This window comes from Raphanus sativus, chromosome 6 (assembly GCF_000801105.2).
Source record: "Raphanus sativus cultivar WK10039 chromosome 6, ASM80110v3, whole genome shotgun sequence".
Classification (NCBI taxonomy): Eukaryota; Viridiplantae; Streptophyta; class Magnoliopsida; order Brassicales; family Brassicaceae; genus Raphanus; species Raphanus sativus.
In genome coordinates this window covers 36,775,360-36,794,086 of record NC_079516.1, presented here as the reverse complement: position 1 = coordinate 36,794,086, position 18,727 = coordinate 36,775,360, and the positions used below count along the sequence as shown (strand labels likewise).

Sequence of the window (18,727 nt, the reverse complement as noted above, 5' to 3'; positions counted from 1 at the left end):
AAATAGATAACTTTATAAATCTTTGTTATGGTTTTATAAGTTTTGATATATGATTTTAAGTTTTTTTTATGGATTATTTAAAGAATGGTTTGGATTCACATATAACAATCGATGATTTATTTGTAGAACTGCAGATTTTTGAAAATCAAAATCTGTGAAGTTCGATAGGTTATTGAATCGCTTAATTTTTGAAAAAAAAAATCAGAAGATTATTATCAAAACACATAAATTACTTATCGTATATTATTAACCATTATGGTGTTAGTTACCACAACTGAAAGAATTTTTCCGAAGTTAAAACTGATAAAAAAAATTTGTGCTCTACCATATCACAAAAGATGTTAAATGGATTTTCTATGTTCTCTATTAAAACAACTATGATTGAAACACTTAACAATATAGATATCGTGGATGATTTTTCGGTAAACAAATGTAAGAAATTTTATATTCCAACAATAAAAGTTTTTATAAACCGTTTATGAAATTTAATTATTTTGTTGTTTGATATTATTTTGTGATCTTGATCAAATATGTATAAAATCATAAACTTTAAATTTGGCTTGGGGTATTATAAACCGTTATACCGTCACTGTTATACTGTCACTATATATCTTGTTAAGTTAGGTCGTGGTGCAAGGTTTAAATCCATTTGGTATCAATTTTCAGTTTAATGTTTAGCATCAAAACACATATTTTAGTTTAATGTTTAGTATTAAAACACGTAGTTATGATTCTTTTTAGTGGTTTATATTACGGTTTGGCTGAAACTCGAAGAATTGACCTATGAGTATTCGATTTCGTGGATTAAACAACCAAATAAAAAATTGCATGTGAGATTTTTTTTTTCTGCGGAGAATTCATAGCACTGATAAACACTTGTGCAGAAGTATTACATCCTACTTGTTAAGGTTTACAGACTTTTACATTCATGTCTGGATTCGAATCTCAGATTTTGTAATTTTTTCGGATTATAGGAAATCCATGTTTCAAGTCTCAAAAAGCGATTTATTAAACAACTATGCATAGTACGTAAGAAAAAATTACAAAAGATCTTCTACATGATGCAAGTAAATCTGATCAATAGTAATTTTTTATATGATGATTTAAGAAATGCAGTTAGATGTAGATTTTCATAAAATAAATAGTATTACCAGTTGTCGAATTGTTTAGTAACCTTTCTAATAAATCAGCCTTATTAAAGAAAAAAACACTTGTTACATGAGTGAATGGGCCGGCCTAGTCAATGCCTAGTCTAAAGTCAAGACTCAACGAGAAGGACATTTACGGCCCCAAACCAGATAGTTAAAAAGAGACCATAAAGACCTAACCCCTAGAACCCAAAAAAAAACTAATTTTATTGCCACTCGAAAACTAAACCATGCAGGAATCCGCCAACAAAGTAATTCTTATTCGATCCTTATCGCTTTCTCGATTGATAGTTTCTTCTTAGTAGGATTCTCTGATTAGATCTTTTGTAACGTAGGTTCTGGAATCGAAGGATACTGATGCAGAGATTCGAAAAAGCAGGTTCGTTTCTTTTTGAGATTTGTATATGTAATTAGATAGATCATGTGTTCTTGTCTCACGGTAATTAATTAATTAAATATCCTTTGCAATATATAGCATTAGCAGGATTTCGGTCGAGGGATACGACACCTCCCTTCGTTGGGAAGATGTGGATGATGCTTTGAGAGAACACTTCGCTTCATGTGTAAACCTAATATATGTTTATGTTCCCAGAAACGTTGAAAGTGGTATTCTCTGCAGGTTTGTGGTTTCTTCTTCCTCCATCCAGCTTGATCGCTCAAATTTAACTTCTTGCTTAACTATTAACATCTACTTGTTTTCTTTTGTTTTACAGATATGCCTTAATTTATGTCAATGAAGAAGATGAAGAAAAGGCGCTGAGGCTTGATGGAAGTGACATGGGAGGACGGACTTTACAAATTAACCCTTAACCGTTCCACGAGAATCACCTTGATCATGATTACTTTGCTCCCATGAAAGAAGGCCCAGGCCAACGGCGACAACACACGTAAATTGCTCTTTTCTTTTTATCTATTTTCTTTATTATTGGAGAATCGTGCCTGGTTATGTTTTTGATAATGTGATACTCCTGCAATATTAGGATGATGGTTACGGGTTGTGACACTTCCCTTCCTATCGAGGTTATCGAGACCCAGCTTGAGAAATATTTCTCTGCAGATGATTCTTTTGTTTACAAAGGCGTAACCGCTTCTGGTGATATCATAACGTTTGTTTCTTATTCCTCCCACAAGTTTGCTTGTTAATATATATATATATATATATATTTTTTTTTCTGCTAACTAAAGAAGCTTGTTTTGAGTTTTCTTTTACAGCCCAGCCAGAGTTTATGTCTTTGGACACGAAGGTGTAGAAAAGGCGCTGGAACTTAGTGGACGCTCTCTAGGAGGTTAGAATTTTGTAGTTACTGTGGTTGATCCACTTCCAAAAATAAAACGCAGGATTGGCTACATTCGCCCAAGTACGTAAATTTGATTGTTTATTCTTTTTTTTTTTTAACTAAGTAGAACCTTTCATTTATTTGTCTGTTTGTTTGTTTCAGATAACTTTCCTATCTCGACTAAGGAGCAGTTCGAAAATCTGACTACGGCGGGAAATCAGAAGAAGAAGAAGAACAACAAGAGCAAGAAGAAAGAGAAGAAAGAGAAGAAGAGGGGAAATCAGAAGAAGAAGAGTGAGACGGAAATCAGAAGATGAAGGGAGTAGAAATCTCTTTCTGACATGCTTTTTTTTTTATCAAAATCTGGCTATTCCTGTAATGGATCAAAATCCAATCTTAAACTTAGTGTTGAAGTCCATTGGCTCTATCAACCTCTGTAATTCCTCTTTTCTACGATGCTTCTCTCCTGAATGATAAAAACCCATCATCAGTCTCAATCTATCTAACACCTGCTTCTCTCTTTAAGCCATTGTCTCCCATAGCCTGGCTAGCAGCAGCATCAAGTCTCCCGAGAATGATCTCCACATGTTTAATATTAGCATCACAACATTACCGGGGTTTCTTGGTTCATAAGCTTTGACCAGGTAGATATGCCATTTATTCTCTTTCTTTAGAACTCTTTCACAAGCTTCAGTGTCTCTACTATTTGCATATGCCTCTAAAACGTGACATCATATTCCCCGTCTCTACTACTGTTTTCAACCACCTCAGAGAACACTTTACTATCCCATAAATTTGCTTCAACTTGAGATCATATGTTTGACCTTCTCTTTTCGATCTCTACTTTTGACTCTTCTACAGAATGCACGTCTTGATCTTTCATTCTTATTCACGCAAACTACATGTGTGTATCCTTCGTATAATCGCATGTATATTTGCAGTTTTTGTTTTTGTCAACACCCAAGTAAATGGTTACAAACAATCAAGCTCTAGTTAACTAATAAAAATATTAGAAATATATAAAACTAACAAAAACACTTGTTACATGGGTGAATAGGCCTCGTCCAGGCTTAAACTAAAGTCAAGACCCAACAAGAAGGACATTGACGGCCCGAAATCGGAATAATAATCAAAAGGAGACTCTACCTAAGACCGGAAAAAAATTTACTGCCTCTCAAAAACCTAACATGCATCAATCCGCCATCAAAGTAATTCTTCTTCGACCCTTATCGCTTTGTCAAGTAATGGTTTCTTCTTAGTAAAATCTACTGATTAGATCTTTTGTAACGTAGGGTCTGGAGTTGAACTGTCGTGATGCAGATATTCGAAAAAGCAGGTTCGTATTCTTTCTGAGATTTGTATCTGTAATTAGATAGATCATGTGTTCTTGTCTCACGGTAATTAATTAATTAATTAAATATCCTTTGGAACAGCATTAGCAGGATTTCGGTCGAGGGATACGACACCTCCCTTCGTAGGGCAGATGTCGATGGTGCTTTGAGAGAACACTTCGCTTCATGTGGAAACATAATACATGTTTATGTTCCCGTTCCCTTAGACGTAGACGTTAACGGTGTTATTCTCTGCAGGTTTGTGGCTTCTTCCTCCAGCTTGATCCCACAAATTGAACTGCTTAACATCTACTTGTTTTCTTTTGTTTTACAGATATTCCTTAATTTATGTTAATGAAGAAGATGAAGAAAAGGCACTGAAGCTTGATGGAAGTGACATGGGAGGACGGATTTTACAAATTAACCCTTACCCGTTCCACGAAAATCACCTTGATGATTACTTGGCTCCTATGCAAGAAGGCGAATTCTTTCTGCCACAACACACGTAAATTGCTCTTTTCTTTTTGTCTGTTTATTTAATTATTGGAGAATTGTGCCTGGTTATGTTCATAATATGATTGATACTCCTGCAATATTAGGATAATGGTTAAGGATTTTGAGTCTTCCCTTCCTATCGATGTTATCAAGGCGCAGCTTGAGAAATATTTCTCTGCAAAAGGTTCTTTTGTTTACCAAGACGTAACCGCTTCTGGTGCTATCAAAACGTTTGTTTCTTCTTCCTCCTACCAGCTTGCTTGTTAATATATATATTTTTTTTTTTGCCAACTAAAGAAGCTTGTTTTGAGTTTTTCTTTTACAGCGTAGCCAGATTTTATGTCCGTGGACAAGAGGGTGTAGAAACGGCGCTTGAACGTAGTGGACGTTCTGTTGAAGGTTTGTATTTTGTAGTTACTGAGGTTGTTCCAGTTCCAGCAAAAATACGCCCGACTGGCTACTGTCACCCACGTACGTAAATTTGATTCTTTATTCTTTTTTTTTAACTACTAAGTAAAACCTTTCATTTATTCGTCTGTTTGTTTGTTTCAGATAACTTTATAGAAGATCCAAATATTACGGAGAAGAGAAGTCAGAAGAAGAAGAAGAGCAAGACTACAGAGAGAAATCAGTCGAAGAAGAAAGAGAAGAAGAGGAAGACCAGGGTGGGATATCAGAAGAAGATGAAGAGTGAGAGTAGGGAGTAGAAATCTGTTTCTTATGAGAAGACATGCTTTTTATTATATCAACTTGTGTGTAATGCAACCCGTTCTTTTCTTTTTCTTCTGGATATTGAATGTGTTATGTTGTTTTTGTGTGGATGTTTAGCAACTCAAGACTTTCAAAATCTACACTCTAGAAATTTATTCACAGCTATTTCTACTCTTTCTTTAATGGATCAAAATCCAATCTTAAACATAGTGTTTAGGTCCATATCAGCTCTATCAACCTCTCTAATTCATCTTTTCTTCGATGTTTCTCTCCTGAATGATAAAAACCCATCATCAGTCTCAATCTATCTAACACCTGCTTCTTTCTTTAAGTCAACTAGGTGTTTTCCTGAAGTAAAAAAAATTCAAAATATATTTTAACAGATAAATATAATTTTTTTTTGTTTTTTTGTTAATATTGTAAATTTTCCTTTTTAATCAATATTTTAGTATAAATTTGATTTAATTAAACATAAAAATAAAGATAAAAAACAATTTTGTTTATTTTAAATTATATTTATGAATATGCATGTATATATTTAAAACTCTTAGCTTAGATATATTTTCTATATATTTATTTTAATTAAATATATTAAATAAATATGTAAAAATTGCATAATTTTCAAAAATTAGAATGAAACAATACTTATAAAATTTGTAGATATATATGAGAAATTAATGATTTACGATTTAATTTTATAATTTTGTAAAAAAAATTGTATACATTTTTTTGAAAATTTTATAATTTTAAAATAAATAATTAAATGATATTTTGAAACTTAGATGTCATAGTTAAATATATTTATTTTAATGATGATTTATGTGTTATTACCATATTCTAAAAAAAATCCAAAATATAAATCGACAATAAATGTAATATATGAGTTGTTACCATATTCTACAAAGTTTACCAAAAGTATAAATCAATATTAAATGTAATATATGAGTTATTGTCATATGTTAAAAAGATTTCCAAATATATATATCAGCATTAAATGTAATTTTCCATATCATATTTAGTCATATGACATGTCATCAATCTTAATAGCCATGCCACAATTTTTTTGTAAAAACGATTGTAAAAAGCACATGGGACAAATCACTTCGTAAATAATGGGTAGGGGATAAAAATTGTATAGTTATCAAAAATTAAAACTAAACAATATTTATATAATTTGTAAGTATCTAAAAGAAACTATCGATGTTACGATTAAAAATTATTTTTTTTAAATGCAGAATATTTAGAATATTTTAGATAATAAAAATTGTATAGTTATAAAAGTAAAATTATATAATATTTCGAAATTTAAAATTTCATATTTGAATAAATTTATTTTAGTGGTGATTTACACGAGTTATTAACATATTCTACAAAGTTTACCAAAAATATAAATTAATATTAAAGATAATATATGAGTTGTTGCCATATTTTAAAAAGATTTCCAAAAAATATCAGCATTAAATGTAATTGTCCATGTCATATTTAACCATATGACATGTTATCAATTTAATAGCCATGTCACAATTATCTTTGTAAAAACGATTGTAAAAAATATATGTGGCAAAATCACTTCGCAAATATAGTCTAGGGGATATCTCCCATAGCCTAGCAGCATCATCGAGTCTCCCGAGAATGATCTCCATATATGTTTGAGATTAGCATCACAAAATTAGCTCCGTTTCTCGGTTCAAGCTTTGACCAATTTGTTTCAGTTAACTTTAAGCTTGACTAAGGAACCGATAGAAGATCAAAATCTATATTTCAGTTCACTTATGAGGAAAATCCAGTGATTTGAAACTCGATCCGGATCTGGAACCGGTAAATTCGGTGATCAAAGATAAATCCAGTTTGAATTTTATAAAAAACCCAATATTTAAAAACCTAATAAAACCCGGAAAAATCCACTAGAATTCGAAACCCGGTTACCGGTTGAACCAATGATTGAACCAATATATGCTTTTTATAAAATGAAGTGAAAAGATGGTAGAGAGAATCAAAATTAATTGATTTTTTGTGTGTTAATTTTTTATCGATAATTTATTAATGATGTTTTATTTTTGGTTTATCTTAGATTTGAAATTTAATTTAGTTATTTACATTTAGACATTTAAATATTTATAAACTTTTAAGTCTTGATATTTTTGTAAGAAAAAAAATAATGAAACTACGTACGGAGTGAAACTACAAAGGTATTAAAATGAACTAGATTTTGACCCGCTCGACCGAGCGGGTATCAATTTTCATTTTTTTCTTTGTTTATATTAAATATTATACATGGTTTGTAATGTGTGTACTAATATAATATATTTAAAATAATAATGTGCTTAATTACATCGAATATTTTTTTGCGTTCTACACTAAATTATATGACCAATATTTATTGGATATTATATAAAAAAATCAAACATTTGTATAATTACATTTATGTATAAAATATCTAAAAAATAAATTTCTGAATTAAAAGTAAAAAACATATACAAATAGGAGTTAGTATAATATTAAAAATTGATACATTAGTTATAACATTTGTAAGAAAATAAAAATATTATAGACAATTTATTCCATAGGATATTCAATTTGTATAGTTGTATCAATAGTTTTAAAAATAGAGAAGGTGTATGCACTGTGAAAATATTTTAAATCACGTTAGCAAAATTTCCAAAAAGTATAGATTTTTTTGAAAATTTGAATTAGTTAAAAAAAGCTAGGAATGTGATCTAAATTTGTAATAAGTATTTTATTTGTATAAGTGATAATATATATTTTTAAAAATTTATCCGATTAAATAATTGTTTATATGACATTTTTAAACATAATAATTTATAATTTATATTGAGTAATTTTATTTTGTTTTACAACCCATCAATGGTATAATCCATACTTTTAGAATAAGACCCAATATATCCGTACAAATGTATTTTTTTATGGATCAAAATTTATGATAAATAAAATTGTGGTATATATTATTTAAAATATATGGTGTTATATACTTTATATTTTCAACATTTATTATACTGAACTTACATTGTGGTATTATTTATATGAAAAATATATGTGACATCATATATTTATATATTATATAAATGATTATTTTACTGTGACTTTTATTTTTACTTATTACTAATAAATAATAAAAATATAGATATTTAAAAATAATATTGTTCATTAAATATTTAAAGCTATGTTTATTTATTATTTCTAAACACACACACATATATTATTTATATATGTCCGTATGTTTAGAAATGATAAAAAATAATATAAGTTAGGTTTATTAATTATTGTTGCCAAATTTTTTTATTTCGATTTCGATTTTAGAAATGTATTAATCAAACAGAAAAGACAAAAAATCATAAAAGGTAACACACATTAAATAGAATTTGATTTTGGAAATACATTAATTAAACAAAAAACAAATAATTTTTAGGAAACACACATTAAATAACTTAAAAGACAAGCATTAATATAGGAAGATTAACTAAATGTTCAGTGGCATATCATTGTAAATAACACTAAAACTCAGGGCTATTTTTAAAGTGTACTTCTATTTTAATAGAATAGATTAGTGCATTTAAAAAAACTACCAAGCTATCAAAAAAGATTCACATTAAAACACACACATACACACACATATATATAGTGTATATATAGATTCCTTATTGAGAAAATCAATACTATTAATTCTCCAGCATGACCTGATATTAATTAGGTCCAATTTAAAATTAAATGACATATAAAAATAGTTGCATAACCTATAATATAACCTTAAATAAAGTCAATCTTCAATTTTGATAACCACCCACTACCGTCCTATTTTTAAGGACTGTTAATATCGCATCATCAAAAGTGTTGGACAATATATAATTTTTTCTTTACTCCTCTTTCTTACCTAATAATACAACCTATGTTTAGTTCCAAAATCAAAGTATGTACGTAATAAACAAAAATATTCTAGGAACTAAGTATATTATTCTAAACAGTTTCGAATTTTATATATATTAAGTAACCACCTTCCAAACTCCTATTTAAAGGTTTATTACTAGATTCTTGACCCTCTCTTACGAAGAACGGATATTTTTATTTTATTTTTTATATTCTTTTAGAAATTTAATTTTTAAATTTACATTTATATTTTTATTTATAGTTATATTTATATTTTTCATTCATGTTCCTAATTTAATAGTATTGACATGACAACAAATTTCAAATTTAAATATACAAAATAGATTTTAAAAACGTAATTAATAACTAAAAGGAAAAGATTATTTAATGGTTCAACCAGTAGTTCAACCGGTAACCGAATTCCAGTTTTAGTGATTTTTGCGGGATTTATGGGGCTTTTAAATATTGATATTTTTCACAAAACCAAAATTAGATTAATCTTGGATCACTAGGTTTATCTATTCAATTGCGGGTCCAAATCATTTTTTAAAAATTGATTTGATATTCCAATATATCTATTCTATTAAATTAGGATCATACATATTGATATAAGATTAATTTAACTATTTTAATGCAGCTAGTTATTAAAACATATTACTAATCATTTAGTTACAAACAAAAACACAAATATGATTAAAAACAAAGATATAAAAATTCATTCTTTTCTAAAAATGTAAAACAAAAAATATACCCGCCCTTTGAAGGGCGGGTCAAAATCTAGTTTACGTTTTAAAATTCTACATTTGGATGTCTATATTTAATCTTATATTATTAGTACTTTAGTTAATTTAACTAGACTTTAATTCCTTGACCGAGTAGATGTCAAATTTTTTTTATCTTTGTTTGTAGTAAATGTTATACATGATTTGCAATGTGTTGTAACATTTTGAAAGATAACAATGTGTTTAATTATATCGAATATTTCTTTTGCGTTTCACAGTAAATTACACGACCTATATTTATTAGATATCATATAAACATTGTATAATTAGATTTATGTATACAAACAATTTTCTGAATTAAACAGTAGGAAAAACCCAATTTACTCTCTCTATGGCGATTGCGAAGACAACAAGGATCGGGATTTAGGTTTCATAGCTCAACTCTGGTGGAGTTTGAATCCACCAAAAAGAAGAATTTACTGGACAAAATAGAAGAAGATGTGTGCATCTAGAGAAGAAGGAGGTATTGGTTTTTGGATGATTCATGAATTTAACCTTGTCGTTCACATGGATGTAGAGTTCCAACTTTGGTTTACAGAGTCAATATAAATATACTATATGATCTTAAAATATGTGTAATATCAATATAAATATTTAAAATAAAATGAGAGATGTAAAATAGAAATATAAAGATAAGTATATATATGTTCAGTTAATTTTGGATATTCATTCAGATTCAGATATTATGCATTCGGATTCGGATATCCAATATCTTCTAAATTAATACCCGTTCGGGTATTTTGCTATTTTGATTCGGATTTCGGCTCGGATTTTTCGGATCGGATTCGGATACGGGTTCAGATACCCGGTAAATGCCCCATCCTAAACTTCATCATTACGAAACATTTTTAAAAGAATTGAATCAAAGAGGCAGTGCTTGCCCATTGGATATGAGGGCCAGAATCTCAAAGAAATTTATGGGCGGTGATCACAGGTATATTTTCAAAAAGAAGAATTGATTTTGTAAGATTGGAGATTCAAACTCGATACTTTTAGACTATATCACGTCATCAGGGTCAGTACCACAAATAGGGATACTGAAATGATCAAAAAAGAATAGTTTCAGCTTTTAGTTAGAATTTGGAACCAGTTTTAGCTAGTTTAATCATCATAATTGTATGCGCTGTCCGGCTCAAATGTTCTATAGGTGATTTCGGTTAGAAAAACACTATGTCTTTCTCACTTGAGTTTTTGAAAGAGAAAAATGAAATATCTAAAAAAAATTATTATCACTATGAAACATGTGTGATAAAGTTGAATCATGAGGAATCAGCATTTGACAAGAGAGATGCATAAATGATCTACCATATAAGAATTAAGCCCTGTTCGTTTGGTTGCCGCCGGTTTCAGCGTCAGCGTCGGCGTCGGCGTCGGCGTCAGCGGCTGCGTCAAACTCGTTTATCTGTTGTTCGTTTGGTTGTCGCCGACGCTGACGCCGACGCCGACGCTGACGCCGATTGTTGTTCGTTTCGAAGACGCAGGAAATTGACGCAGCCGCAAGACGCCGACGCATGACGCTGTTTTTGGTTGTTCGTTTGGTTGACGCTGCGACTATTTTCATTTATTCATATTTTATTTTTTAAAATTTGTAAAATTGTATTTTAAATAAATAAAATGTAGTTTAAATATATTTACATCCATAAAAATATTATGTTTAATTGGTAATAAATTTTTGGTCAAATATAAAAATATTTGATGTCATAAATCATAAGCTAAATAAAAATAAAAATAATACATCAAACTACTTTATAATCATAATCAATCATATTAAAAAATTATACTGAAGTAAATATGATAAAATCATATATTTAATTTTCAAAATTATCACTTCAAACAAATAAGGCAAATATGTTTTATAGATAAAAGAAACATGAAATTAAGTTGGTTGATAAAACAAATATTACAACAAGTCTTAAAAAAAAAATCATTAATTTTACATACACACAGCTAATCACAATTCTTTAGGGGCTCTTTTACGCATTTGCTTTCTGGAGATGCAACCGATTTTCTGAGAAGATTGTTCTGTTTTCTGACATGGTTTCTCTCTTTTTTTTTCCCAATGGTAACAGCATGTTCTGCAGACGTAAACGCAGCCATCACCACCGCTTTTTCTCCTCTGATTAGAAACATCTAATCAGAACTCAACAACTGTAGTCTCAGCAAGCTGGAGAACTCAGCTTAACACAAAAATAATCATCAAAATCAGTCTCGAGAACTCATTTAAACAACAAAAAATAAAATAGAGAAACCCATCAAACATTAAACAAATACATCTAACTTGTTTGCATAAAAACAGGAACCAGCATCACGAAATCAAAAACACTTACCACTCAGAACAGAGACAATTGACACTCGTAGACATTTGCAGGAGGACCACCAGTCATCTCACACTTGCAGAATCTGCAACAACAAATCATTCATTGGTCATTCAACAACAGAGAACCGAGGAATCTCATACCACACGAGCAAAACGGCCAGATAAAAACGTATAAACAAAACTCAACACTACGATTGATTGGCTATAAGCAACCTTAACATAACCTCTAAAAGCAGAACTCACAACCACATACAAACAGAGAAACCCATCAAAGAAACACATAGCGCTATCACAAACCTAAGTATCAACAAAGAAACACAAAACTCAAGAGAGAGCCTGAGATCGATGAAGACGAGAGAGAGGCTGAGAGGAGAGAGGCTGAGACTCTAGAGTAATAGCATATTTGTAAATAATCAAAAACATTAAGGGCAAAAGTGTAAAATAAACCTCTGAGCGCAGCTTTTTTATCGCAGACGCCGGTATTTTCAGCGTTCATTTTTTATTGACGCATTGACGCAGCGTCTTGACGCCAGACGCAGACGCAGTAACAGCGTCAATGAAACGAACAAGAGTTTCTAAAAAAATAGCCGCAGACGCTGACGCTGGTAGCTGCGTCAACCAAACGAACAGCGCTTTACTAACGAAAGGCCGCGGGGCATTTACGGGTACAGTTTTTGCTGGAATCGGCTATTGTATGTATATACATTCAGGCGTTTTTTTATATATGCCTGCACAGAACAAACTATTCATTGATCACTACCAAAACGTTGATGGCGAACATACATTCTATCTTCTGATCCGTGATTCATACAAAAAACGTATTATGTACTATGAGTATGAAAATCAAACAATGAGGATGAGATATTATATTTTTGATGTTGATTAGGTTTTATAGTCTAGTATTCTGCACTAATGCTGCTGGTGTTTAACTATTCGGATCCAACTTGAAATATATATATATATATATATATATATATATATTTTACCAAAAAAAAACTTGAAATATATATGTGGATCTGTCTTGGGAAAACTATATATAGAATTATTGGGTATTAATTAAATGTTTAACAATGTTATGTTATATTTGAATAATGTTATAGTCCACCAAAGTGTACCGAGATAAATGCATATTGACGAAAATTTCATTTTTTAGGGGTCAAATTGACGAAAAATTCATAAGACCAAGATAATGGTCAATATATTCCTCTACGTATACCTACATTATATAACTAATGTATATACAGAAAAATTTTAATCTAGATTATCAATTTATCATAATATTCTATAACTTTTACCCATACAATTAACCAAAAGAAAAACTTCCAACTCATACCTAAACCATTTGTAAGAAACATTATTCAAACAATTCAAATGTTAATTGTTTTGACCATTCACTTCCTTTCGAGATTGGCTATAAACGTTTGCTTTTGAATAACATATTTCTTTTGTTATGTGGATCTGAGTACCATATTCAGATATATGATTTTTTTTTGATCAAAACGATATCCATATACTCATATGTCTATTGAATCTGCACAGTGGTGTTATGTTGCAGTTACAATTTTTTGTTGTTGCAAACATGTTCTAACAACGCTTCAAATCTTGGCATATATCTATACATATATATCGAAAAGGATAATACTTTCTTATCTACAACTCGACTCTTTGTTAGAACATTTGTTTTGCATTACTGAGAGACTGAGAGTGTCCTTCATATGATTGTATCGCCAAATACCATAAGAAGTTAGCTAATGGATACATAATGGAAAGAAGAAGTTGCGATCTGGCAAGAACATAATCATACTAGTAAAACTTCTTGAGACATCTAAATATCAAATTTGATCCTATAAATAAGATATACAGTTCATCATTACAACAAAATCAACTCATGAACCTTTGGTAATAAGAAGAAACTGATGCAACTGAAAAAAATAAGTGGAAAGTGGAATTAAAAAAAAAAGTTATTAAAACTCAAGACGGACGAGGAGTTGTTACGAGGCGTGAAAGATGCGTTGCTTCTTACTACACACCAACGATAACATCTCAGTATCGTTCACCACTCTCTTGTTCCCTACCACGTCGTTTCTTGAACCCGCCGGTGAAATGTTAACTCCGAACAGTCTCAAAACCCGACTCGCATCCACATCCGATCCGGATCTAGATTTCCACCCAATGTATTGCTGTTGATCCTGACCATCAGATCTGCTGAAACTAACCAAATCACCAGCACGTAGATTCTTCTCCTTAACGAACCGGCTCCAACCTTTGGTCAGAACATAGCTTTGACTACTGTTCCAATACGAGTAACGGAACCTCCACACTTTCCCCGTCACGTCCTCGAAGTTCAACAAAACTCCTTTAACGGAAACGTTACTAGACGGAGGTAACGGAAAATATTTCTCCGCGTGGTGTTTCGGTATCACGAGACGGTTTAGCTTCCCAACGTCGCTAGGCGTAACCGCTTTCTCGAACAAAGACACCGCCGATCTAAACTCAGTCGTCGAAACGCCGTCGTTGTGTGTTATCAACCTAACCGCGTTTCCGTCACCGTCACGTCGCCGTTTGCTCTGCTCTAGCTCATCGCTATACGTATGCTTTCTCAGCATATCAACGATCTCAGACTTCGAATGCGTACTCAAGAACTCGACCTCTCCTTCGTCGAGCCTCGCGTCTTTGAAGTTCGTGACGGCGTCTCGGCCTCGGAACCGGTGAAGCGCCACGTCGTAAGAACGCGCCGCCTCGTCTTCCTCGTTGAAAGTCCCGAGCCACACGCGCTGGTGCTTCTCGTAAATCTGAGCTCCCCACCGCCCGTTCGGCTGAGGGACGACGCCTTTGTACTTGGACGATGGAAGCTTCCTCGACTCCGCCTCAGCTCCGTTCTCCGAATCTAGCACCACGCTGGATCCGCTTCCCATCCTGTGCAGATTCACCGACGACTTTCCCGATGTTATGGACGGAGTTATCGCCGGAGTTTCACAGATAGAACCCGTACTCGTCGTACTCTCGTCTACGCTACTCATTTCCATTAGTTTCCTTTTTTCTTTGGTTTAAGTTTTACTTTGAATTGTGAAACAAAGTAGAAGTCAGAAATGTATTTTTCAGATAGAGCCTGTTGTTATGGTTACATGAATACATGTATATATGTATGCATGTATATATAGAGAAAGGAGAGAAAGAAGGGAGGGAAATAAAAAAAACAGCAAGTGTTTTACTTATGGTATTATTATTTTATTTTCATTTTTTTTTATTTAGGTAACACATAAAAAATATTTTTAGAATGCATGTTTCAGGAGAGTAACTATAATATATGGGCAGGTGTATGGGAATGGATATGGGTTGTGTATGGGTCAACTTAACATCCAAAGGAAGCTTCGTGGGAAATATATTGAAAAAGCTTATACAATATAACCTCTTTAAATTAATAATCTATAAGTTAATATCTCTATAAATTAATATAATTTTATAGTTTTAAATTGATTTTTTAATTCAATTAGTATTTCGATAAATTAATAATTTCGATAAATTAATAAAAGTCATAGTTTTGGTGTAGTCCCAATATTATTAATTTTTAGAAGTTTTACTGTAATACTAAAAATAATAAATACTAGGGTAAATCCGTCATATGGTGGACAGATGATAAAAAAAATAATACAATTTTTTTTAAATATTTAATTTGTTTTTAACTAAAATAGTAAAGTCATATTTTTATTATATATTTACAATATTAATTGTGTTTTGTTACTGAATTAATTATTTATTTTCTTTATTATAGATTTATATATTTTAAACTTTTTATACACAAATTTAAATTTAAATTTAGCATATATATATATATATATATATATATATATATGTGTGTGTAGATGCGATGACATTAATTACTGAAATTATATTTGTTTTAAAAACTAAATTCTTATTTTAAATATTAGAAATATAAATTTATTAAACCAACTATTCCTTTAGTTTTTTGATCAAAAGACTGTTTTTAATTTATTAAAGAAAACATCCATTTAAATCTATATATATAAATATATACACAATTATGATTTAAAAACCAGATAACTTTCATGAGTTATTAGGATTTGTGAAGATGATGATCACGGGATGAACCTTTTTATAGCTAAAATCCACCGTCTCAAAGAAAGAAAAAATGCACTAAACTAAGAATTCTTAAATGCGTCAAAGGAGTTTAAAATGTCATTCAATGCAATTAATCAATGTATCTCATAACGGTTTAAGGTTTCAAGGCATAAAAACTCATACGAAAAGACATGAATGTGGCGTGATCCGGAGACTCGTCCCACACAACCTTCCCAAAACTCTATTGTCTTTGATGTAATCAGAATTTGAAGAATACGATGAGATCTAGAGGTTGATGGTCGACTTTCTTAAAGACAATGACTATGAATTATGATATTATTTTTAACAGTCCAAATAACAAATATCAAAATCTAACAATTTAAACTGTGAAATCCACATTGATTATTGATTTAAATTAATGAAACACTGTATTTTAATGGGAGACACGTATCACAACGCTGGAAGACGACTTTGTGACGTGGAAAATCTAGATGGCATGCTAAAAAGCGAGATATATTTTTTTTTTTATATAAATAGATTCGCTTTTAATTTGGTTACTATATTAAGGTCAGTTCATGGCGCTGTTAAACATAAAAACACATGACCAGTAACCATTTGGAATATTATACGATGTGTTTTATTTCGTTGTATGGCAAAAAAATAGGGTTTCTGAAAAAAGTAGGGTCTTCTACATTTTGAGTCTATGAACTTTTATAGAATTTTTTAAAAATAACTTCTATAGAAATAAATATGTTGTGAGCTGTGTGCATGGAAGGTGCGTCCCATGTGTGGACCAGGATAAGATAAAGACTCCACGTGAAAAATTGACATCATTTTACTTAAGTTCATCCCCCCTGAGTTTTGATGCTTCTTTAAAAAAGAAGTAATAGTAGTAACTATGATTAAAAAATAGCAAAATATTAGATTTCACTAAAATGTTAAGATTCTATTGCTGCTAAATGTGGTCTGTATTTCAATATTTTCTTCTCCAAATCTGATTTATAATATTCTTCAATCTTCCATGATGATCTTTTTTTATCAGACATATAGTTATCTATAATAACAAAAGAGATTTTGGTCTCTCCTTATAAATCCACATCAGCAGGAAGTGGTGGACGAATTTAAACATGTGGCACTAAAGAATTTTGCTACATTCGGATAATTTTGTGCCTTGATCTGAACTAGACCTTTTATTTAATTTTTGAGCTTTTATCTTTTGTTTCAATTATAGATAAGTTTTTTTTTTTTGAAACTTTTGTATTTACTTTTCTACTATTTTTATCTTATAAATTCTATTTTTGAAGTATTTTCAAATTTGAAACTATTTTCACAATTCAAAATGTTCATATTCTTTCAGATTTAAATATTTTCTGATAGTGTAGATTTAATTATAGATAAGTTACGTATTAGGTTTATACATAAGATTCTCTGCAAGCCCAATGAAAGATAGGGTTTCATCTTCTCCTTAGCTACGAGCTTTGTTTTTCAGAATTTTTCAGAAAAGCTACCGTCGTTGAAGTGATTGTAACGTCTCAGCTTGCGATAATACAAAATTTAATATGCGCCTTAACGTGAGTAAGCCACTATGAACTATTCAATCAACCTCATCGCCTTCCAAAGTAACATATTTAAGCTATGAGTAAAGTTTCAAGTGATGAGCAGCACAACTTCAACGAGATCAATTAAAATAGTTTGTGCTAACTACAACTCCAACAATGATCCTTGCCGATCTGAAAGCCGGACGCTGTTCCAACACAGCGGGGGTTTGTTTCCTGCAGTTTTGGGAGGCTCGCAATGTGAAGAAAAGCGGTGAACTCAAGGATAACATTCGTCTGGTGCACATTACTCAAAGATTCTATTGCCGAGATCTCAAATTTGTAACATGCTTGAAGCGTAAAGAAGGAAGAGCGTATAATTATCGGGCTGGAATATAAAGTCAACATTTTTATTGTTTTGTTCCATTTAATTATGTAATTATATATGCGTTAGATGTTATCATTGTTACTATGTGAAAACTGAAAATACGATATTTGATTAAATAAGAGTTATATACATTCATTCAATACAGCTAACAAAAAATTGAGTTACTTTTTATTCAGTGTTTTGAAACTTGACTCGGACCTGTTTTTGAACCGGTAAATTCGGTAACTCAATATAAATCCGGTTTGGGTTTTGTGAAAACCCAAAATTTAAAAATTCGTAAAAACCCACAAAAACCGCTAAAACCCAAAATTTTGTACCGGTTGAACCACTGGTTGAACCAATAAATAACTTTTATCTTTTTAAGTTTTTAATTATGTTTTTAGTTTCTCTTTTATATTCTAAATTTTTGGTGAGCTCGATTATAATGAATTAGAGAATGCTCTTGCTGAAGAATATCCCAATAATGATGAAGTGACAAACTCAGAAAAATTTGTTGGTAAGTTTTACAATTTATATTAAACTTTATGATTTTTTATAATACATAATACCAATTACACTATTTTATTTGTGATTTTTAGATTTTGATGAAGATTTTACTATGCCATCAAACGAAAATGAAGTAAATGATGGTAAAAAGAACCAAAATCCGTTGATATGATCTCGTGTTAGTTTATTGTTGTTATTAACAATTTATTACAATGAGGTTTTACTTTTGGTTTAGTTTGGCTTTGAAGTTTAATTTATTATTCACATTAAAGATAAATATTTATGAATTTTATTC

The 18,727-nt window shown here is 30.8% G+C and overlaps 2 protein-coding genes and 2 long non-coding RNA genes across 4 annotated transcripts; 2 read left to right on the top strand and 2 right to left on the bottom strand.

Moving 5' to 3' along the window:
- Window positions 1-2,020: 2,020 nt before the first annotated feature.
- LOC130496967 (uncharacterized) lies at window positions 2,021-2,986 on the top strand. The gene is made up of 4 exons (XR_008936041.1): window positions 2,021-2,035; window positions 2,129-2,254; window positions 2,361-2,506; window positions 2,588-2,986. It is a non-coding gene; the product is annotated as an uncharacterized LOC130496967 (long non-coding RNA).
- Window positions 2,987-3,529: 543 nt separating this feature from the next.
- Window positions 3,530-5,127, top strand: LOC108806286 (uncharacterized). Its single transcript, XM_018578352.2, has 7 exons — window positions 3,530-3,633; window positions 3,718-3,761; window positions 3,859-4,014; window positions 4,091-4,261; window positions 4,356-4,481; window positions 4,577-4,722; window positions 4,804-5,127. Exons 1-7 carry the CDS (start codon window positions 3,613-3,615, stop codon window positions 4,956-4,958), a joined length of 819 nt encoding a protein of 272 aa, XP_018433854.1. The 5' UTR covers window positions 3,530-3,612; the 3' UTR covers window positions 4,959-5,127.
- Window positions 5,128-11,416: 6,289 nt separating this feature from the next.
- LOC108810680 (uncharacterized) lies at window positions 11,417-12,369 on the bottom strand. Its single transcript, XR_001943160.2, has 3 exons — window positions 12,241-12,369; window positions 11,954-12,026; window positions 11,417-11,803 (listed from the first exon to the last, which is right to left on the bottom strand). It is a non-coding gene; the product is annotated as an uncharacterized LOC108810680 (long non-coding RNA).
- Window positions 12,370-13,773: 1,404 nt separating this feature from the next.
- On the bottom strand, window positions 13,774-15,161 carry LOC108806355 (AP2/ERF and B3 domain-containing transcription factor RAV1-like). Its single transcript, XM_018578446.2, has one exon. The coding sequence runs from the start codon at window positions 14,967-14,969 to the stop codon at window positions 13,935-13,937; it is 1,035 nt and encodes a 344-aa protein (XP_018433948.1). The 5' UTR covers window positions 14,970-15,161; the 3' UTR covers window positions 13,774-13,934.
- Window positions 15,162-18,727: the final 3,566 nt, after the last annotated feature.

Coding starts and splice junctions, on each gene's coding strand:
- LOC108806286 (XM_018578352.2), top strand. CDS start 3,613: ATGCATCAATCCGCCATCAAA. Junction 3,634..3,717: donor TGCATCAATCCGCCATCAAA/GTAATTCTTCTT, acceptor TTTGTAACGTAG/GGTCTGGAGTTGAACTGTCG. Junction 4,262..4,355: donor TTCTTTCTGCCACAACACAC/GTAAATTGCTCT, acceptor CTGCAATATTAG/GATAATGGTTAAGGATTTTG.
- LOC108806355 (XM_018578446.2), bottom strand. CDS start 14,969: ATGGAAATGAGTAGCGTAGACGAGAGTACGACGAGTACGGGTTCTATC.